The sequence below is a fragment of the Triturus cristatus genome, chromosome 7 (genome assembly GCF_964204655.1).
Source record: "Triturus cristatus chromosome 7, aTriCri1.1, whole genome shotgun sequence".
In the NCBI taxonomy this organism is placed as follows: Eukaryota; Metazoa; Chordata; class Amphibia; order Caudata; family Salamandridae; genus Triturus; species Triturus cristatus.
In genome coordinates this window covers 984,985,340-985,009,063 of record NC_140590.1, presented here as the reverse complement: position 1 = coordinate 985,009,063, position 23,724 = coordinate 984,985,340, and the positions used below count along the sequence as shown (strand labels likewise).

Sequence of the window (23,724 nt, the reverse complement as noted above, 5' to 3'; positions counted from 1 at the left end):
GCCATCTCACACTGTTCAAGCTCTCATTTATTCCTGCTGGAGCGGTCAGCCTTTTCTACAGGGAGCTCAAAGTTTACCTCTCATTTAACATTTTCCAACACCCCATTACATCTTTTCATCACAGCATACTCCGTGGCTCACTTTCAAATGAACAAGGTTACATATTGCAAGGATAGGCAATGACCAAAACATAAATAAAATAAAACAAGAACTTTCCTGGGAACGTTACTAAGAAGTGTAGGTATATCCAGCTTCTGCCATTAACGGTATTCATTCTGTTGGTATTTATTTGTTAAAACCAAAGCTGTGTGAATTGAATGAGATCGCTCGCTATTCAACAGAATGAACGAGTAGCTGGGATCGAGATCTATGACAGTAACGCGAGACTTTAACAGATGTGCCACGTAGGTAAACCCTCAGGCCAAAAACAACGTGCCATTAGGTTCCACCCAAATGAGTAAAATTCAGTAAAAGAAGCGGTGACGAAAACAAAGGTCCTAGTTATTCAAATAAAATCATGGCATAGCCGGTCCATTATCTACTCAGTCCTGTAAGACTAGTCATTGCAGCTGGCACTTTTAGCAGGATCAGTTTGTGAACTTTAAAGTCACAATGAAACCTCCCTTTAAGGTTCATAAGCAACACAGTGTTGTTTGACAAACACAGCCCTTGCCTTAGTAAGCAGACACATGGATCACTGCAGGCTTTAGGCCACATCGCTTCCCAGTTAGAAAGCAGGCTAAATATAAACACCCTAAATACGGCCATTGCATGGCGCGACCAAACACTGCAGAGGCCGTCCTTGATGTTTTCTACACAATAATTCCACAAGCATTATTCAGAACCAACAAAATAAGATTACATGAGCCAAGAGTACGGCTTCGTAATATTGCGATGGATTGTTCCGATGTATTATTCGACAGCACATTCTCCTGCACCCACGTACAATACAATGAAAAATGACTTACCATCTTCAAACGGTGTTCCTTCTGGCCTAGAGAGACGTACAAATTTACATTAGAAAACAAATCATTCACTAAAATGAGAAACAAACTTTTAAAGGCAAAACGTTAGGAAGCCATTTCAATTTGGATCTTTCCCCTTACTGAGCTAACTGGCACATGAAATAATGTGGGAAAATTTTAGTCATTCACATCAAGACTGGCAGTCAATTTCACGAGTCGACAAAATACTAACTTCTCTGTTATTCAGTCCTAACATAAGTGAACCTTAAACAGATGGCAAGAGACTAGATCACGGCATCTCCCTCCCAACTTATTTTTTTATGATTTACACAAATCACAGGTCCGCCTAAAGACAAAACACAGAATGTTTCAATATGACATTATACAGACTCACAAATGTGCCAAGGATTTGAACAGCCTTCACTGCGCAGTACAACGCACCATCGTACACTCCATTTTATTCAATTTCGTCCCTGGGTCCACCTAGAGCAGCGGTTGGACTGCAGTTCTCATATTTTAGTGGTCAGAAGGCCCTCTCAGTAAATCGCTCATATCGGAAATGAAACTGAAAATGCCCATCATACTTTACAAGCACTGGCAAAGCCAATAAGCCAGACGTTCATTTATTTTTTAATTACTGAATGTACTTGTTGATTTATTAGGGTTCTTGTCTATGGCTGTATAGAGAAGTGAATAGCAGTGCATAGAAGAGTGGTTAAAAATCGAGAGGAGAAGGGGATTCGAGAGGCGACGATTGGAACAAGCGAGCTGCACAATGCAAGCAAGGACCACCAATGCCATTCGTTTTGGCTTGTATATGGTCAAAAGATGGCCTCAAGACTCCGTATGACTCAGGTGCCGTATTACATGGGCATCCAGAGTGCAAGCTTCCCTCGTCTTTAACAGGCACAGCATGGGGCTCAGTAGTGCAATGTTCCCTCCCTCTCAGACAGGCAAAGGATGGTCTTCAGCAGTTTAATTCCCAACCATTACTGACTGGCATGCAGTTTCAAATGGGGTTGCGAGATAAGTGCATGGGCAAAGGAGAGCAGCACAATGTCAAGCGTGCTATGCAGCGTTACTGGTCAGGGGTTAGAGCAGTGCTGGGACGGGACACAGGGCCCTACAGGGGTGGGAGAGTGGTGCAGGGCCCCAGAGGTAGTGGAGGGTTATATCTGTTTAAGATGATGTAGGCATTTGCAGTGCAATGCTCCCTTCCACACAGAACCGACAATAGCAGTGCCAACTTCAGCAGAAGATCGTCCAGAACAGGGACGCTCGGTATGTCCCGAGGCAGCAGATTTCACGATCAGGATCTGGTTTTCACTCTAGCAAGGTTAATCCCACGTCAAGGTGCGAGTCAGTGAATGTGCTGTGAGCCAGTAGGCAAGCCTGGCTGGCCAGCAGGTGTACATTTGTGCGCCCCTGAGAGGCTGGGAAGGTGCCATCCAGGACAAAGATCAGATGCTGAGTCAATGTGCATGGAAACCACCCTCAACACAAGTACATCAACCCCAAGAGGTCTTCCCTCCCAGGTAATTTCTAACATTGAAATAATATTTAACAGCTAGAGCTCCTAAACTTTCCAGATTGGGGTGTTTGAATTCACAAGGACCATCTCCATCCCTATACATTCTACAGTTTAAGGACTTTTCCTAAACTCTCCATTGAAGAGTAAATCCTATTCTCAAGTGGTTATGGTTTAGCAGGGGCAGTAGAAATATATTTAAAATATAACCCTGTACTTTTCTCATTAGGGATTTTTTATTTCAATTAGCGCTCAAATCCTAATATGTAATTATAAATTGGAATATACATTTCCAATTTTTGCATTTTTCCCTACCTTCGACTAAAGAAAAAGTGTATTAGTGCTGCAATAAAGGCTTGGATAGTATAATCCACAATGGAAGAGAGAAATACCTAACTCTATGAAGCCCTTGTATGAAGGTTCGTAATAGATATAAAGGCATTTAAGTATGGTATAACAAATAATGACAATTGATTTTTTTGACACTAAAGCCAAGGCTGTAATACGAATAATACATTAACAAGAGAAGAAATTCTTGTTATTAGATAGCCCATCAAAGCAATGTGATTCCTGTGAACCTTATGGAATGGATTATTTTACAATTATTAGAACTTTGTAGGAGCACAAACCTGGAACTTATAAATTCCATATCTCAATGGCTCAGGGGGGTACTGGACCACAGGTCTATGTAAACAGATTGGCAGGTAGATCACAGAGACACATTAAAAAAAGTCTGATATTTACATTAGCAGGCAGGAATTGAATAACATAATAAAACTACTTTACCTATACTGCATTCTTAAGGGTGGGCAAAGTGGTGGGGAAGGCCTCTGGGGAAGACCACATGGTCATTCGTTTGTCATCAAATGTAAAGCAGATTCTGTGCATAAAAACACTCAACTTCGGATGAGTCAAGCCTGAAGCAGAATTTAAGATCAACAATGTGAAATAAGCTTCCTAAGCAGTTTTAGGTGAAAAAACGAGCCTCATATCTTAGCCAGTCACAACCATTATGGTCACGGACAGTATGCAATTTAGATTGGATTTTATGTTCTCTTTGTTTGAACTGTATAATGGTATTGAACTAGTGCAGGTGCAGCGTTCACTTGTATTTTGGACAATTACGCAAAATGGTTTTATAAGCAACCAGACAATAATCAAACTTAGCATGATGCGTTTTACTAATAAGGCTAAGTGCACAAAAGTTTTTCCCATAAAGAATACATTCCGCAATTCTATTTTTCTTTTGTCACCGTCCTATTTCATCTTATCTAGACAGAGTGTCAGCCAGTTCAACACCCAGGTTCTAAGTTAAGGATACAAACCAGCAGCTTTGATAACACCAGTAGGGGACAGGGACCGTTACTCACTCACTCGGGCAGAATACCATGACTCCCTCAAGCACCATGGGTAGACGTGGCTCCACAACCACACTATTGACCTATGGGCATATCCCCGGACACATACGAATACCATAGATAGCCTCAACATCTGAGTAATACCGGGACTATGATGACATATTGTGGTAGCTAAGGAAGACAGCAATCATCAATGTACACTCGAGTACCTACATTTTCTCTACCTATGCATGCAACTCAAGAATGAAAACATCTATGCTTCACTGTATCTAAAGTGTTAAAATGTAATAAAAAAAATGTAAACAAAAAAAAAATTCCGACGGAGTGTCAGACCCTGCCAAGGGGTAACTAGGAGCTACGTGGGCCTTAATTGTAGGGACTGACGTCATTTGCTTCACATGTTTTGGGGGCCGTCCTACTATCTCCCTTCAAATTGGACCAAGTACAACCCCTTTTGCACTTGACTCTCGGTGGTAGAGATGACGTGCAGTCATTCACTTTTCTGGGAGGGAGTATGGGGATGGTTGAACTCAACACTTACAATTGTTTTTATTGTCACAGGGGCACCGATCAGTCACAATTAAGTTCTGGTCAAGATCAAGCCATGTTTCCTGCTTGGAATCGCGAATCGGAGAGTCTGCTGCCCACATACTGTTTGCCGGCCTGCTCCTCTGGCAAACTTCACCAGCAGGTGAGCCTCGCTGCACCTGGCTCTTCCTGGAAAGTCACTACTCTTGCAGGGTTGGTAGGATCCCTTGCTCGCTCAGCAGACTGGTTAACTTATAGGCACTTCAGGTCAGATGAACAAACTCTGCCAGCAAAGGAGAGACTTAGGTGATGTCCCCTCACTTGTGGGAAGCTGGCTGTCAAGACAGACACCAGTTGTGGTTGCAATGGAATTCTGAGTTTTCGGCGTAGCATTCCCTACCTTGGTCATAGATATCATGCAAATGGAACAAGTTGGTCATTGGATCAAAGCAGACAGGTGGATCCCCGGTCTCTACTGTCACAACCAGTTTGAGGTGGCTCTCTTGTCATGTGCCTTTCCAAGCCACTCTGCAAACACAGCCTTTGTGTAGAGTGATGCTCCTCATAGTAACGTAGCCTTCAGCCTGGGGCACCCACCGTAGAGGCACAAAGAGAAGCAAACTTCCTGCACACAACTGCAATCAGCCACACTGAAGAGTGATCAGGGGAAACATAAAAGAATGTCCTCAGTCCAGGAGTCGGAGTCCCCTTGAACAACAGAGGCTGTAGCCCTACCCTCCACCCGCACCATGTACCAAATGGCAGAGCTACAGGAAAAATAATCAAGAGCTCCTCTCTGCAAAAGGTGTATTAGAATTTGTAAAGGGGCATTGTCTGGTCTGTTCTCACTTTGGTATCCTTCCTGCATGTTCAAGAATGTCAGCAATACAATTCCATTGTTTGGGAAAATAACCTCTCCTCCATTGTATGCTAAGCCAGGGGCATACCAAAATGGATCCCACTGGATTCCACTACTCTGGCTCACTCATACACCTAATCCATATACCACACAAGCCACATACATAAAAAGCCACAACATACCTTTGGTAGGTTTGCTTTAGGATCTGGGTTAGCATATAGAAGTAGAGCTTTACACAAGTGGATAAGCAGGCTTTCACTCCAGTGACATAGATAAAGTCTGGTCATAACTATAGATTCACAAAACAGTTCACTGGCAACACCGCTCTATGTAACAACCCACGACAGTGACCGTCGTCCAATGCCTGTGCAATGGTGCTTTGTGTGCCCCTCCACATCACAGGACAGGACAGGTCCAGAACCTCACTCATGTTAAAGGAAAGGCTGCGGCCTCTGCACACGCTCTAGATAGTGTGATGTTGGTGGCAAAAAACAAAAGTCATGATAGGTGTCACATGCAGCCAAGACCTCAGTGCAGAAGAGCACAACTGTATACCAAGCAAGGGAAATTCCTGTCCCAACAGAGAGGGAGTGAGATGTTTGTCATAAACCCTAGAATCATATGCAAGGTTTGGAGACTGATTATGATGTTCGAAGAGTTTGTTTAAAGTTCTTAGGTTAATGATTTTCTTTTTGTTAAGTATGCACACTTCTCAGTACCAAACCTCATACAACTGGAAGGAGAAGCAAACCTTTCTAATTTAGGATTGTCAAACAGTAGACTGCTAGTTATTAAACAGGTATACGTCCTTTATCTACCCAATATCCAAAAAAGGAAAATAGGACGATTCTTCAAAAAACGAAAACATTACTTCTCAAGAGAAGATTTGCAACCTACTTACCCAAAAATAACTGCATTCCATAACATTATATTGTTTTCTGATGGGGCACCACTAACACCGACAGGTGGATCCTCTTGCAACCTGAAAATTAAAATATATTAATATATATCTATTAACTGCATTAAAACAGTAGAAAGTGAAATGAAGACTTTACACACAAACAGCAGTAGTTTAAATCAGGAACACTCAGACTGAAAGATATGACAGGAGAGACAGTGGGCTCCAAGAACACACTTTGCCGCTACGAGTGGAGTGGTGCAGGGTAGAATACAGTTGTGCAGTACAGAATGAAGTGACGTAGAGTAGTGCAGCGTTGATTACAGTGGCACAGAGTGGAGAGGCACAGAGTGCAGGGACATAGAGTATATTGTTTCAGAGTAGAGTGAAGTTGTGTACTGTGAAGTTTTGCAAGGAAGAGTGAAGTGGTATAGAGTTGTGGAGTGGCGCGGAGCATAGTGGCCCGGCGTGGAGTGGCATAGAGTGCAGTGGCTTAGAGTGTATTGTTTCAGAGTAGAGAGCAGTGGTGTAGAGTAGAATAGTGCAGGGTAGAAGGGAGTGGAGTGGTACAGAGTAGTGACAGAGTGCAGTGGCGCAGAGTGGCCTAAACCGGAGAAGGCTGCAGTTGTGAAGAGTGCAGTGCTGCTTAGTAGAGGGAGGCACAGTGCACTGGCATAGAGTAGAGTGGTGCAGAGTAGAATAGAGAAGCACAGAGTGAAGTGGTGGAGAGTGCATTGGCTTAGAGTGAAGTATAGTGGCATAGAGTAGTGCAGAGTAGAGCGCAGTGCATAGAGAAAAGTGGCGCAGAGTAGAGTGGCATAGAGTTCAGTGTCAGAGAGTGCAGTGCTGCAGAGTGAGTATTGTAGAGTGGTGTAGAGCACATAGTTGTGGATCGCAGTTGCTCAGAGTGGAGAACAGTAAAGCAACAGCGTAGAGTATAGTGGCGTACAGTGCAGAGTAGACGGAGAGTGTAGTGGTGTAGAATGTATTTGTTTTGAGGAAAGTGGTGTAGAGTTCAGAGGCGTAGAGTGGCATAGTATGGAGTGGCATAGAGCGGGGCGCAGAGTAGAGGGGCACCCCACATCCCCCCAAAGATCAGAATCAGACTCAGACACAGCAATGGACCAAACACTACTCCTAACTGCTTCGCAGCACACAGCGCTGTCGGGGGCAGCCCGGCCACCCCCCCTCGGAGACTGCGGAGGAACTTGGTTGATCTCCTAGGGGTCTATCTGTGAACCTAAAATGGACCATTTTTCGCCCACCACGGAGGCGAGGATCGGACCGGAGCAGCTTTCAATGAACCGGCCACGTATCTCAAATGAGAACACTACCGGCTTGAACTATATAAGGCGGCATACGGAACTGCTGCGCCCCCCGGAGAGCGATAAATAGCTGATACAGCACTTTTATAACCTCCTGTTCTTTTCCCTCCTCCTCCTCCTCCTCTCTTTTGTTATTTCCATCTCTTCTCGCTTTGTCCCTCCACTCATTTATATTCTACTTCTGGAAAAAAAGGAACTTTGGGACGCTCGTTTGCATCTTTCTCCTAATGTTAAATCTTGTTTTGATCAATAGCATTTCAGTGCAGATGGCCAATTGCTCGTTGGCAAGCCGGCCTGGGGTGGGACGTTGGGTAGTTTTGTCATTTGTTTCGATCTGTCTATTTCTTCACGTCGCACAGGGAGTGCGGGCTGACTGGCATTTTTGTTGTTGCTGGGGATGGGGCGGTGGGTGACTGGCTGTCGAGAGGGGCGATGCTTTACCCACAATCCTGTATTTACCTTCTTACTTCTGGTCAATTAGATGGCTAACGGTGACTATACTTTACTGACTTGGAACGTGCGTGGCCTGGCGGGATGCTCCAAACGCCACAAGGTATATCAGTATTTACGTAGCCACAAGATCTCGTTTGCATTGCTACAAGAAACACACCTGACCTTGCAAACTCTAGCGTCTCTTCGTAAGCGCTTGAGGAGCACGGTCTTTGGCATCACATACTCAGGCTATTCAAGGGGCTCCCTTATATGGGTGGCACCAGGCATTCCTTTAAAGGTATTACACTCCCGATTTGACACACAAGGCAGCTACGCAATCTTAGGTCTCAAACGGATTCCCACTGGCACCGATATCCCTCTATGCCCGAACTCATGTCAGGTCTCATTCTTTAAGTCAATCACACCATTTCTACTTACAGACCCTACGGCACCAACATACTGGGGCGGAGACTATAATGGTGTGCATAATCTTACCCTGGACCGCTCATGCCCTCCACTCTCGCGGGCACAATCCGTTAAACTAGCACAACACATGAGGGACTGGACTGTTAATACGCAAATATACGATGCATGGCGTAGCAGACACCCCGCGCTGCGAACATACTCACATTAGTCTGCAATCCACAACCTCCACACGAGTATAGACACCATATATTGCTCAGACAATGCCCTACATAGCTTATCGCATGCGGAATACTTGGCGCGCACAATCTTGGATCACAGCCCATTGGGCCTCAGCGCTCCCCACATGAGACGCAGCTGCAGAGTGTCGACTTGGCACTTCCCCTTTGCGGCAGTCAATGACGCGTTGTTCCGTACTACCATATCACGCTCCATCGACTCATACTTTCAGGCCAATACAGGCACAGCTTCGAGCACGCGGGGATGGAATGGATGCATTCAAGGCTGTCCTGAGAGGACATGCCATCAAAACTACCAATGGCTCCCGTAAGTCACTCACAAATGCGCTCCAGAACCATGAACTGGAGCTACAGAGATGCAAGACGCTCTCCCCCACAGACCCCCATATTGGTCCCTTGCTAGCCCAGGCCAGTCTCGCATATAAAGAAACACCAGATAATCTTTGCGCGCTGGACTATAAATCATATCTTGCCCGTCGGCACTCCGAAGGGGACAAAGCTGGTAAGATGCTGGCATGGCTACTAAAAACTGACACTTCACAACCTCCCATTACAGCGATAGCCACGACCACAGGGAATATAGCGAACACCCAGGAAGCAATCAATAATTCCTTTTATGAATATTATACCTCCTTATATACAGCCCTGGTACCGGTGACCCCGCCCTTATTCAGCGGTTCTTGACGCATGTTCAACTTTCACAGGTAACGCAACCACACTATGACTCACTCGAAGACCCTACCACTGCAGACGAGGTCTCTGAAGCCATTAAGCAAATAGCAACAGGTAAAACCCCGGGACAGACGGTTGGCCGTCAGAATTTTACACTGCTTACTCTGAACAACTTATCCCCCGATTGGCTAATACGTATGAAGAAGCGTTTGAAAAGGGCGAACTTCCGCCTACCCTGCGAGAGGCAACGCTAGTTGTGTTGCCCAAATTGGGCAGGGATCCGCTACAAATGGCCTCATACCGCCCTTTATCAATGCTGAACGTAGACTATAATATCCTAGGTACATTACTAGCCAATAGATTGATCGAAGCAATACCCATACTGCTACACGAAGACCAGAATGGTTTCATCCCGGAGGGGAACATCGTGCTGAATCTACGCCGCCTATTTAAGTTATTAGAATGGTCACGCACAGAATCTGAAATACCATGGATAGCATCTCTAGACACTGAAAAGGCATTCGATACCATAAGCTGACATCATCTACTGGCAGTGTTGTCTGGCTTCGGCATAGGCCCTAACTTCTTGAGGTGGGTACATATACTATATACGAAGCCACAGTCTACAATAAAGACAGGCCTCACCTTCTCCATACCGTTTGCGATAGCACGTGGCACAAGACCGGCGCCCATTCTTTTTTCATTAGCAATGGAGTCTTTGGCGTGTAAGCTGCGCCAACGTGTACTTCGCTGGAGCATATGTGCAGATCAGCTTTGGCACAGTGTCTTTATATGCAGACGACGCATTGATTTACCTGCGTGGTCCTGATCACACGCCTTTTTTGACATCATTGCGTGCCTACTGGGTCACGTAATTGTCAACCACCATCATCGATAAACAGTGGACACAATGCATCAGCTTCCCCAAAATCATATCCACGAACGCCAGTTTGAAGTACAGTCAATTTAATTATTTACACCACACATATTTAACACCACAGAGTAGCACAGATATACTCGGCCTCCACAGACGCATGTCTCAGGTGCCTAGCCACGGAGGCGACATTTATGCATATGGTATGGACATGTCTTCGCATTCAGTTATATTGGAACGAAATTCCGGCACACTTATAGAGGCGGCGAACACCCCAGTGATAACCCAGGCCACTCATTTCCTGTTGGGAATCATGTAGCAAAAGGCCTCTCGCAAAGGCCTCAACAAATTCTTGGATCTGGCACTGGGCCTCGCAAAACGTACAATAGCGATGTCTTGGAAATCGCAACTAGGTCCCAACACACAATCATGGCTGTTTGACCTTCGTAGGGCAATAATCTCAGAACACACAGTGCAGCTGTCTAATGCATCACACGCGCCTGCACGGGTCAATCCCATTCAATGGCAAGAATACTTGTGGTTCATAGAGACTAAATTATCCGCAACACATTGGTGCCCGACATAGGTTGCAGCCCCGCTGAATATTTCTAACAGACCATGCCCTCACATACATGTAAGCACAACACATCTCTAACACACGAGGCAGTACCTGGTGGGTATCCACACTCATCCGGCCCCACACGTGGCCCCGTCTCACCAATGACTGAAACCAAACTCAGATCCAGCAGACGAGATTGAACTTTTATCTTTATATATAGTTAACAGTTTCGTTGTTGTATAATGAAATAAAAAAATCCCGCCTAAGCTGCTGAAGCAATTGTCATTGTAATGTTACGCATAAGATTGACACAAGAAAATTACTCGTACAACTTGTTGAAAACCAATAATAATTAAAAAAAAAAAATGATTAATGAACTGCAGTTTAAGTTTAGAGGCTGACAGGTATGCATTAGCCACAGATAAAACACCTTCAAGTGGGCAATATGGTGAACACTCTGTAGTTTGGTAAGTTACACTACACAGCTTTCTGAGACAAGCACGATGGCATACAACCTTTGAGCCATGTTTACAACCAGTATGAAATTTAAACCATCTTTAAGTGGGTCACCCTTACATCCTACAATATGTAACAATCTGCACTGTCTCACAATCTACACCAAAGTTATGCAAATAATCCTCCACATCTCATACATGTTCTCTATACAAAGAATTGGTCTTTAACACAGTCTAACAACTATGAGCACATGGCATCAACTTTTGAATAAAATACTGTGAACAGAACCGTCGACTTCTCTCAGTTTGTTTGCAACAAGCTTTGGCTTTAAACCACAACCTATTCTAAAATATGCTTTTGCAATCCACATCAGGTGCACTCAGCTTTTGCCTTGTTTTAACATGGAGGGCTGCAGCTAAATAAAAACATACTGGCTGTTAAGCTGTGCACAGCCACAGTTGCCTCCAGTTCTTAAGCTAGTTCCACTATATAGATCCACACATGTACATGCAGTAATACTATGCTGAATAGGACCATCAAACCTTTATTACCAACATTATTTTTTAAAACATATTTAAGTGTTTATGGAGTAACATGAATAACAGTATCATGGAGGAGGTCTTCAATGATGTAACAATGTCATGACAGATGTAATATGCGAGGTCCCAAGCAGTGTATCATGGGGGCACAATTTATAGCTAGTTCAATAAATTATAGCGGTCAAATTTCAGTGGTTTTTCAGTTAATAGTTCTGATCTCATTTCAACACAACTATAAATGCCATCTTGACCCTTGTTTGTTTCAATAAGTGAATATTATATATCTAGACACACACACGCACATATACATATATCTCCACACACACACAAATATATAAGTATTGGATATCCTGAACTCCAGATTCCATTTTACTATTCAAAGAACATAACTGCACCTATTTCTTTCATGCCATGTAAAATTGTCTCTTGAAGTTACTCAACGCAGTTTCGGCGTAGAATTTTACTTTGTCATTTTTCATGAACTCCTCTAATGTCAATCTACAATACACACAATTTAAAAGTTGTTTACCTTCTACCTATTGGCCTCCGAAGGAAACAAACTCCTTGACTGGTATTCATAAACTTGTACTGAATGTGAATAATGTACATCTGCTTTGTTGATACAAGATGAGACTCTCAGTGTATTGCTACCGGTAAGTCTGCTCTACACTCAAAACGTTAAACTGTACTCTTTTCAGTCACTTTACTCTTGCTCCCTATGGCACCACATATGTAGATGCCTGATGTATAAAATCTCCACATCTACTGGCATACTGCCGTTCAGTACCCATACAACCAGGAGGCTTGTTTTGCGGTTAACATAGCTATATGCTAAGTATGGATTGTGTGATTACATCCTGAAGCGTAAACATTCAGGACCTGTATCAAACTTTGTACGCAAATCTGGGTCTACTCTTATTTCCAAAGAGAAGAGAGGGACCCCTATGACAAAGGAGAGGGGCAGCAAATATGACCTTAGTCAAGAAAATAAAGCCTCCTTGCCACCAAGACACTTCGATCAACACACCTTTCACACTGAGGGGATGAGGATGGACAGCATGAGCGTAATCAAAACAGATAAGAGAAGAAATAAATCAAATATTTATTCAAAAATTCATAAAAGAGAATACATATTAAGCAATGCACATTGTCATGTAGCTATTTATGAAGCAAAAACAATGTCAACATATCAATGCACAAATGATCATAAAATATTACTTGAAGACTGTCAATATTTTTTAAAAAACACACAATAATAAACACCACAAAACGTAAACTTGGGAACAAAGTAAAAAAGGAAAAAATAATCCTATTGACATAAGGAAATCACCAAATCAAAGATTAATCAATTGCGACCCTGAATGATATCACTTTCGAATGTATATGTCACAAAAACCAGTAATCATAGATTTTAGGTGGTTTCCTCTTTTACGAGCATCGACGCGTTTCGGTGGGCACTAGTTCACAGCCAACACCTTCTTCAGGAAATGTAAAATAGAGTCCCAATATCAGTTACACTAGAACAAAATGATATTTATTCTTTGACTGGCTGTGTCCATATGGATCCTGCCAAAAGTTCTATTTATTTATTTCTTATGTGTAGTCAGGAAAATTCTTCACAATGGTTTAATACCTTAATTTCATCGACTCCGGGTCTAAATGGACATCAGGACACTATTTCCTCTATCTGGATACAGTCTTTATTCATGTTTCCATTAAGAGAAATTCAAGAGACCTTAAACACTTTCTCAATATCAAATTCCCGTTCCTTCGTAGGGTGTGGGCATAAAGATGTCCCAGACCTGGGATAGGTGCCAAATTACGCACTCTGTTTAGATTGTTACGGTACACACGGTAAGGTCTCCTCACAGACTGTTCAATCGTCTTATGATGCCCTGGAACATCACATAATTAAATCATTATGTATGCTTACCACTGCAAAGGAATTCAGCAGTGGAACTGTAAGTAACTTTTGAACTTTTAATATAGCCTTAGAGCCCGATGTAGCAGGCTCTACCGGACATTAAAAACCCGCTCAAGCGCTAAAGGCCTGAGCCGAAGGCAAGGGCCATTAACAAGGGAGCAGGCCTTTAATGGCAGGTAGAACTCACAACTGATGGCTCTGAGGCTATTAGAACATTCTGCCCCTAGAGGGCAGAATGTTCAAATTAGTAAAACAAAGACCACACAGAACCTGAGTGGGTTGAAATTCCCTCGGGAAAGACCTTTGTTCACAACAACAGCTGTGAACAAACATTGGAATTTTGATGCTCCAAGCTTCTACCAGCCATTAGAAGACCGGAGCACTCCATTGTTTTCAATGGAGCGCTTAACATTCCAATGTTCTAATTATGGCTTACCTATGGGGACGTTCTTAATGCAACACACTTACTCTCAACATACATTTCCCCTCGAGGAATCTGGATTTAACTTCAACTTGCAAAAGCCTAGCCAAATGTTACTGTGCTCAGAGTTGGGCAGGGACGTCTAGCTTGGTTAAGAGAGGCATTTGTAGGACAGCCACAGATATGTAACAGTTGCATTTATATACTCTGTAAATTAAATCAGTAATTCATCTGAAAAATGCCTTTGAGCAAAAGAAAAATAAGCGTTCACCTGATATTGTAGTAGGTGTGATTACCCAGGTTTTCAATAAAAAGAATATAGAACAGCCTTTTAGGACTAGATTATGGCATTTTAGGGAATAGAGATGGGCAGCAGAGGCAACCCTAATTACAGTTAGGCTGGTTAGTTTGTATGAAACATTTCACAACTATGCTGCCCTCGGACACATCTACACCAAACTCTCCCCCCAAAAAACCTTGAAAGTTTTGAGCAAAGTGGTCACAAGAGACAAATAGGGGCAGGTTAGGAGGGTCTCAAAATGGAGTTGGGCACAAACCATTGCATGTCCATTTTGGGGGAAAGGCTGGTGCAATACAAAGCTAAACATAATCTCAGCAAATATTTACAGAGATACAGACCACTTCCTTCCCTTCTGTATACTTTTTCTGATCTGGCAGAGTTCCCTCTTGTTGCTGCAATATTAAAATATATGAATATAGATCTAGCTTGCAGATGTCAACTTGGAAAGGAAATAGTTGGTCCGAACAAAACATTCACTTTGTCTGCTATTTTCTGAGCTTTTTGGGCTTTGTTATGGGAAACCACTTTTAATGGGCCTAGTGGAGGTGGGGTATCTCCATGGAGATGGAAAATAACATTTCCCCTTGGAAAAGTTTAGACACAGAAGTTGAAATTGCAGAAAGCACAAACACTAACTACTTTGGTAGCAACTGGAGCATTGCAATGGATCAGTTAAATAGGACTATGAAGAGATACCCACAACAAAAGAGGCTATAAACAATTTGTCTCAAAAAATTGTTGCTGTATTTAGTATGGAATAGAAGCTCGGCCCATATTGGTCATTGGCTTGTGACACTGTCCTTCGTAAATGCTGGCTTCTGATTCGTTATAGGCTTGTTAGTCCCTCCTTAGTACCGCGTCTTCATTCGTAAGCTCCCATGAGGAATGGCCCTTTTACTTTGGTTGTTATACAGGGAGTCTTTTTAGGTCGAGCCTATAGCAGCGCATGCGCTGCCTTAGGAAAACGACCTCTTGGAGCTGACCACAACTTTTCACACGCTTGTGTGTGTGTTTTTTTTTTTAGCTGACAGCCTATTGGCCTTTGCGTGCGTCTTTTTATCAAAGACAGCACGCAATTGGCCAAAGACAGGCGCATTGCTCCGCCCATGGCCTATTGGTGTCGGTTACCCGCAGGCCCGACATCTGTTTGCAATTATCGTGCACAGAGGCGTGTGCGATAATAGGAAACAGATGTCTTGGTGTGGCACTCACGCACCACTCGTTTTAATTGCAATTCTGTTGTTGCTAGATTAAGAAACGCTGGATTTCACATCTCCCCTTGGTAGCAAGAAAATTCTCTTTCACTGGAGAGATGATCTGAGATCTATTCATGACAAATCACCGAGCCCCGTCTGTCCCTTCCTTGGCTGGAGAACGGGCAGTCCATCATCATAAAATAAACTAAGTTAACTTCCAGAAACAGGTGTCAGCTGTCGGACGTTTTTCGCCGTGGGGGCCTCTCGGAATCTGGCGTTCCTCAGAAACATGGACACAACCTTTCCGCAGTTCGGGGCGCGCGGCCCTGCGGCGACAGTCTGTGTGACTAGAGTTACCTTGACGAGTGCACCGAGGTGATGTAAAGATAAAGGCTGCAGCTCCGGCGGTCCTCGGGTGGGGGGCAGCAACAGGAGCACGTGCTGCCCCGGTACAAAGGAACAGACTTTGACAGAGGTGTAGTAAGTGCGACACTGCGCCCTAGGAAAGCCAGCATGTTGCTTTATTAATCCTGTCGCTTCTGACAATCTAGGTGCTGTTTTAGTTATTTAACCTCATGGAGGAGGAGGAGGCTGGTCCTACGTCGTGGACTGGAACACCGCAAGGGCCCTGATTGTTCTGATGAAGAGGTATTTTAATCACACCCTTTATTTTTAGTGGAATGTAGCCCATTACCAGTAAGCGCTCACTTCCGCACCTGAAACACGGTCTCTATCCTTTCCCCAACTGGCTTCTTTAAACCCTGATTTCCTTCCATACACATATGCAGCAAATCACAAACTAATTTTATTTCACTTTTCACAGGGTGCCACGTTGTTTCATTAGGTGACACTATCAAACTTTTCAGTTTTTTCCCAGTCAACAGCATGTTGTATTCAGGGGCTTGTAGTTTTGCTTTTAATATTCTTATGGGCTCAAAATCTCCTACATGGAAAGTGACGTTTGCTAAACAGGTGTCACATTTGACATGGAGACTCTTGGTAGCTATAATTCAACATTGTACAATGTGTTTTAGTTTATGGCAAAAAGATCTGCTCGCTTCACACACAAAACCAAAAGGTATTTTGTAAGAGTTCGCTCTATCATTAACATCAACAATTTAAACAAGCACTGACAATGCCAAACATTTTTGCTTTTGGACTGGCCAGTTACAGCTGGGCCAACAGCGGTGGAATATTTAATTCCTCAGGGAACATTTAAAGCATGGCGGCAGCAGAAGAAGCTTTCTCTCACAAAAAAAGTGTCCACAGTCTAAGGTCCCCTCCCTGCAGAACAGCAGGAGTAATAATGCAAACCTCTGCCACTAAGGTATGAGTGGCATGTTGGTTGCACATAGCTTTCTGGGGCAGGTGCTTAATCCACTGATGTGCGTGTATAGATGCTTGAGTGAGTGAATCTGCCACTACTGCAACCTACGTCAAATTCCTTTAAAAAAAAAAAAAAAAACGAATTGAGATATGGAACAAAATAATAGGTATCAAAAGAAAATGTTAGGTACAGTAAATACACTGATGGCAGGAAAAATTATCACATGGGTTAAACCAGTTGTAAACTATATAATCATTTGGGTGAGTCCATGGTAGGAAACTGTAGACAATATAGGATGTCGCTGCAGGGAGGTGTAGTGTACTAAATTGACAGGTGACTCTGTTGTACTAGCGGGATGTGGAGGCCGCAGCACTGTTCATTGAGGAGGTATCAGAGTGAGCCTGCAGCAGCAGATATGTTCCATGTGGGTCCCAGAAGTCTTTAGGGCAGGATACGGGATGCAACTCCTGAGCATATATTTCAACCTGTCCATTACAATATATCATATCATGCAACCTGTGGTCATGTTTGGAGCTGGTTTTTTGCATCCTATGAATAGCCACTCTACTTTTAACAAGTTTTAAGGGCATAGCTGCAAATCAATGGATCCCCTTGGGAGCATCTACGCGAGCAACCAACAAGGCAACAAAGGGAGGGTGAGGGATAGGCTAGATCCCACCATGTCACTCAGTAGACCAAACATCCTGGACTAGTACTCAGTCATCCTAGGGCAGTACCACGCGACCTGCAAGAAGCCCACATTAATAGAACAACATTTCTTACAAGGAACTGGAGAGGCATCTGCAAATTTGGCCAAATGTACGGTAGTGAAATTGAGACAGGACAGACATTTAAAATGTCTATGTTTATGACGATATGTGAGAGGGTCGTTTTGTACCTGTGCACAGTAGTGGGTTCAGCATTTGTCAGGGGTCAGTGTCCCCAGATCTCTCTTCCAGTCCAACCAGCTTCAATGGGACTGTCCCAGGGTTTGGAAAATGATTTTTGGTAACAGAAACAAAATAAATCGGCTCATGTCCCTTCTTTGCATCTAATGCATAAGTGCTTGAAATTCAGGTGATGGACTGGGTAAGCAACTCGCTGTGGAGCGTAGTCGATAGTAGATAAAGTAAGCATGGGACATGGTCCTGCATGGCCTAGAAAACTGGCCAGACTACTGAATTCCCCCCTACGGAAAAAGTCACCCGGAGTGTCAATATCTGCCTGCATTAAAGTGCGTAGTGTTAGTCTTTCTAAAGGGGGGAGGAAGCAAGGGATTGTACCCAGCCGAAAGAAGTGGAGAATATGAAATTAGTTGGTTCTCACCAGGCCACACATGTCATTCCAACCGTGTAAACATAATTCATTTGTACATAGAGTTTCTTGCACAGTGCACTCCATGGAGGTTTGGGACGCATGATGGTAGGCTCGATTTGAGCATGCATCGTCACTTCAGTACTCTGGAGTCAATATTTAATATAGTGCGCCTATACCACAACATAATAGGCCTGCAAGCCCGGTACTGCCAGACTGACGGCTTTCATAGGCTGAGTCAACACACCCTATTGGGGACACGGCTGTTTTGCTCCCCAAAGGCCGCCGGAATTCTGGCAGGATATTTGTAAAGAGAAAGAAAGCCTTCAGGAGCACAACCATCTTAAAAATCGAAATACGGCCTTGTAGGGGCAATGGCAGTCATATTCAACGTTCATCCCGTGTTTTGAGTACTTCTAGTACTAAACCAAATTTTCAGCCAAGTAGTTACTTGAGGTCACAGGTAATGCACACACCCAGTATCTCACCCCATTAGTACTCCATGCCAAGGGGCATTCAAGGACGCAGGAGTCGTTCGAACCATCTAGGGAAAAATATCTGACTTTTTTCCGTTTATATGGAGCCCTTAGTGACCGTTGAACTGAAGACCCTCTCGGTTGACCAGGGTGAGGTTTTCCCTGGGCCTCTAAATATACAGTTCCAGGTCAACTACATATAGGCAGACTATTAGCGGCCATCCCCTTATAGTATCCCATGTTTTGAATGAAAGTTCTGAAGTAAACATGCAAATGGCTCTATCTGCAAGGCAAAAATAAGTGGGGATAGGGGACAGCCCTGACGGGTGCCTCCAGCAATGGTGATACTTTGTGAGTACTGGCCATTAAACAAAAGCCTAGCTCATGGTGCACTGCACAACAACCGGATGTACTGCAAAAAACAACAAGCATTTGCAATGCAATAGGTCTCGCATTTGCAATAGTTTAACCTATTGGCATTGTAAAGGACAATGCCTTTTATTTACGTTTTAAAAACCAACACATAAATGAAAGGCATTGCCATTTACAATGCCAATGGCTCAAACTCTAACTGCGAGACCTATTGCATTGCAAATGCTTGTTTAGTTTGTAAGCACTATTTTCTTTAAGTAGTTTCTCCTACTGCAGACACGACATGCTTTCCTGCAACATTCAGCGCACCATGCGTGCTTTCACTTTCAGCCAGGGACAACGGTGGCCGATGCTTTGCATAAGTCTCGCATTTACAAGAGTTTGAGCTACTGGCATTGTACATGAGAATGACATTAATATAGGTGTTAATTATCAAAACATAAATAAAAGCCATTGTCATTTGCAATGCCAATAACAAACTCTCGCAAATGCGAGACCTATTGCATTGCAAACGCTTGTTCTTTATTGTAACTGAAGCATAGTGGGATAGCACAATGTCATTTACAGACACCACATTTTCCTCTGAAATGGCCACTAAATTTGCACAAACAATTTTACTGATAAAACTGTACTGCACACAAATGAATATGTGTGAAAATCAGGTTTCATTGAATATTTATAATTTTTGCATGACCAAGTAAAGTGGCTTGAATTATTTTGATCCTACTATGAAATCTTTGTCTCCATCACACTTCAGAATTACAAAAAGAATTGCTTCATTTTCGCTTTCCCAACAGCTGAATATGTATAGTTCATTTACAGGTATTTACATTTGGTTGTGTTACAAACAAATAATTCCTGCAACCTCCCCTTTCACAGTTGTGCATCAGCAAGACCGTCACGGAATTAGCTTTTTTTCCTCTGACTGCAAAGCGAGAGGAATTTGCAAACACCAATTCACTGGTTAGAAAACATAAGTCGCAATTTGTCAGAAGACATAGTCTGACATTAGACCTCTGTGATTGAAGCGAAGCAAATTTGACAAGATAAAAATAGAACTTACAGGCATCTTTATTTATTGCTTTGACTTTTGGAACCCACCAAAAATTGTCTCAAGACCCACAGTTTGGGAAACACTGATATAAGCTGAATAGCAGTGAAAGGAGGACCTGGGGGATATGGAGGACTGGGAGTGGTAAGAGGCAATCCAAACCCCCAGAGTCGCGATGAAGTTGGGTATTCACTGGGGGGGGGGGAAACAAAAAAATTAGCCAAGAGTATATTTTACACGAGTTCGAGTGGTGAGATTCGAAAGAGTCTGAGAGGCTGCAGAGCAGTAGGATCCTTTTACCACACGATTTGGGCTACAATTAAATTAGAGCAATTCTGAACAAAAGCTAGTGATAATATTGCAACAGTAGCACAAATCACCCTACGCATAAACCCCAAACTTTCTATACTCTGAATATGGGTGGAAGCTGCTCCTCAGAAACACTGTATCTATTATATTCAGGGAGACAAAAAATACAAAGCACAAAACTAAACTAACAAAAATTATGAGCTTAGAAACAAAATACGTTTATAAAAGTATATTTTAAAAAGACACAAACTTCCTTTATGAAACAATTACTCTTTCAAAGCGGACAATAAATGATCAGAAGTATATCGAACCGAATAAATGGAATTGCAAAAAATGTTAAAATTTTACAAATAGCAATGCGGCTGGCTCTGATGGGTTGCCCGTCAAGTTAAGAAAAAAATTAAGGGACCAAAATAAAGAACCATTCTGTGCTGTATCGTGAGGACGTAATCCAGGATACATGACAAAAGGCAATAATTAAAATATTTTGCAAGCAAATAAGGATTCATCCAGTTACTCTTTGTACTGCTCTACTTTGTTACTAAACTGTGGCAATATGAAAGAAAAAGATAAAAAAACAATAACCAGAGTGACTACAAACTATTATTTCACAGGTAGTTCACTCAGCTCAACAAGGACTTTGGATTTATAAACTCTGAAATATGAAGAATATTGATGAATTGCAGTTATTGAAAAGGCAAAAACAGAAGTTGAAATGTTAAAACAGTTAACTATAGACGCTGATAAAGCATTCAATTGGAAATATGTATGGTGTATAATGTGGGCTTACCCTGAAGATTTATAAAACTAGATAAAGGATTGTTATAGCACTCAGACAGCCTCTGTTGTGGCCAATGGGGGACTAAGTAGAGACATGTTTATATACCAAGCTACAGGGCACATCTGCCCATTATCGCCTCTGTCTTTTACCCTGCTAATCAAGCCTCTGCCAGCCTTCCTTAGAAAGAATATCTTGGTACCACATTATATGCTAGGAGAGTCAGCCCATAGAGATAAAACTAATACATTGTTTATGTACAAGTTAACAACAAGAACCATCTGCAGTCAAAATAGTTAGGGATACTTAGACTGAATCGGTATTTTTTCTGTCTACAAAGCCAGTATTAAGAAATCAAATGGAAAGACTGGCATGCAACCATTCATGTAGTGTATAAATATATCAGTCTAGATACAAGTGCTGAATCAAATATTTAGGGGTCAGCATATCCAAAGCAATTGAAGCAACTCAATTTTCTATGTTAGCAGTTAGGCTTGGTTTGTAACGCAACCACTATCTGCTCCTTTCCATATTTTAACGACTACATTTCATCAAAATGTTAATTCTACAAAACAATGCTGCTTCTATTACAACTGTAAATACACAAGCGATAAATTTATCAAGCAAACTGAATTACAATTTGAAAGCTTCAAAATACACACAGAGTGACGGCTGGGCTTGAAAGACAAACCGAATAAACATTCCCCAATTTTAAGAAATATTTCTAGGACACCGCAACTTCATGATATCTAATTTTTGCTGGCTTCAGAGAAATGTGAACGTGCCCAATTTCAACTGGTAGCTATCCAGTTACCTTTAAGTAGCTCTCATGTGTCCAGCCTACTCTAATAAATTAACAGCTTTTGCTTGATTGGATAGATGTATACCAAAATTGAAAATTGTGTATTGGAGAAGAAAATGTGTGTATTTTCACAACTAACAAGTTGATGTTTGAATTTCCAAAATCCAAGTAAAGCTGATATTTAAGTGATAAATCATGTGGCATCTGGAAGGTTTATTACTAATAATATTACCTTGGTGCCAGGGGCATATAAGATATGGCTGATTTGTATTACCCACATAAAGACTTTCCAAATTGACAAAGCCTTTTTTTTTTTTAACCATTTTAACACTGCTGCTGGCAATCCTGCATGATGCTTGGATGTGATCACTGTGGGTAATTTTACATAGGGTGGACACTAATGTAATCTTGTCTGATGTGGTCACCGTTACAACACTAATGGTATTAGTAGCTCTGGATGAATTTTATTGATCATAAGTAGCTCTTATTAGAGAAAAGGTTAGGATCAAGAATTGTATCAATAGCCTCAGCACCCGAAATGAGGATTAATAAATTAATTTTTGAAAAACCTCTTGCCAGACACAAACAGAATTATTTTACGATCTATTAGATCTCCCTCTGCAGGCAAACTATTTAGTTCACATGCCTTCCAGACCAGTCTTACTCTCTTCGATTAAAATTGGCTGCACTAGCATTTTCTGTTCCACTTTAGTTATTGCGGGTACATCTAATTTCTCCATAAACTTCTGTGAAAGTAAGAGACGTTCATACATATCAAACAAAACTGCCATCAATCAATCAAGAAATTTGTATAGCGCGCTACTCACCCGGGGGTCTCAAGGCGCTTGGGGGGGGTCCGCTACTGCTCGAACAGCCAGGTTTTGAGTTGCTTCCTGAAGGCGAGGTGGTCCCGGGTGATCCGGAGGTGGATGGGGAGGGAATTCCAGGTCTTGGCTGCCAGGTAGGAGAAGGATCTTCCTCCCATGGTGGCTCTTCGGATGCGTGGGACGGCGGCGAGGGCGTGGCTGGTCGATCGTAGTTGGCGGGCGGGAGTGTAGAAGGTCAGGCGGTTGTTGAGGTACCTGGGGCCCAGGTCGTGGAGGGCTTTGTGTGCGTGGGTGAGGAGGCGGAACGCGATTTTTTTGTGGACGGGGAGCCAGTGCAGGTCTTTCAGGTGTCCGGAGATGTGGCTGTGGCGGGGGATGTCCAGGATGAGTCGTGCGGAGGCGTTCTGGATGCATTGGAGTCTTTTCTGCAGTTTGGCTGTGGTTCCGGTGTAGAGGGTGTTTCCGTAGTCCAGTCGGCTGGTGACAAGTGCCTGGGTGACCGTCTTCCTGGTTTCGGTGGGGATCCATCGGAAGATCTTTCGGAGCATGCGAAGGATGTTGAAACATGAAGACGAGACGGCGTTGACTTGTCTGGTCATTGACAGGGAGGAGTCCAGGATGAAGCCCAGGTTGCGTGCGTGGTCCGTTGGTTTGGGTGCGCTGCCTAGGGCCGGGGGCCACCAGGAGTCGTCCCAGGCAGATGATGGTGATCCAAGGATGAGGACTTCCGTCTTGTCTGAGTTCAGTTTCAGGCGGCTGTTCTTAATCCACTCGGCTACTTCTCTCATCCCTTCATGTAGGTTGGTTCTGGCGGTGGCGGGGTCGTTGGTGAGGGAGAGGATCAGCTGGGGGTCGTCGGCGTAGGAGATGATGTTGAGGCTGTGTTGGCGTGCGATGGCTGCGAGGGGGCTCATGTACACGTTGAAGAGGGTGGGGCTGAGTGATTATCCTTGTGGTACGCCGCAGATGAC

At 43.2% G+C, this 23,724-nt stretch overlaps 1 protein-coding gene across 1 annotated transcript in view; it reads right to left on the bottom strand.

Moving 5' to 3' along the window:
- LOC146810958 (ubiquitin-conjugating enzyme E2 B) overlaps window positions 1-23,724 on the bottom strand; it is an 81,066-nt gene that overhangs the window by 47,138 nt on the left and 10,204 nt on the right. Inside the window, exons 2-3 of the mRNA XM_085618019.1 lie at window positions 6,140-6,220; window positions 969-994 (exon numbers count right to left, since the gene is read on the bottom strand). Of these exons, the coding sequence (XP_085474145.1) occupies window positions 969-994; window positions 6,140-6,220 (107 nt within the window). The remainder of the gene's footprint in view (window positions 1-968; window positions 995-6,139; window positions 6,221-23,724) is intronic.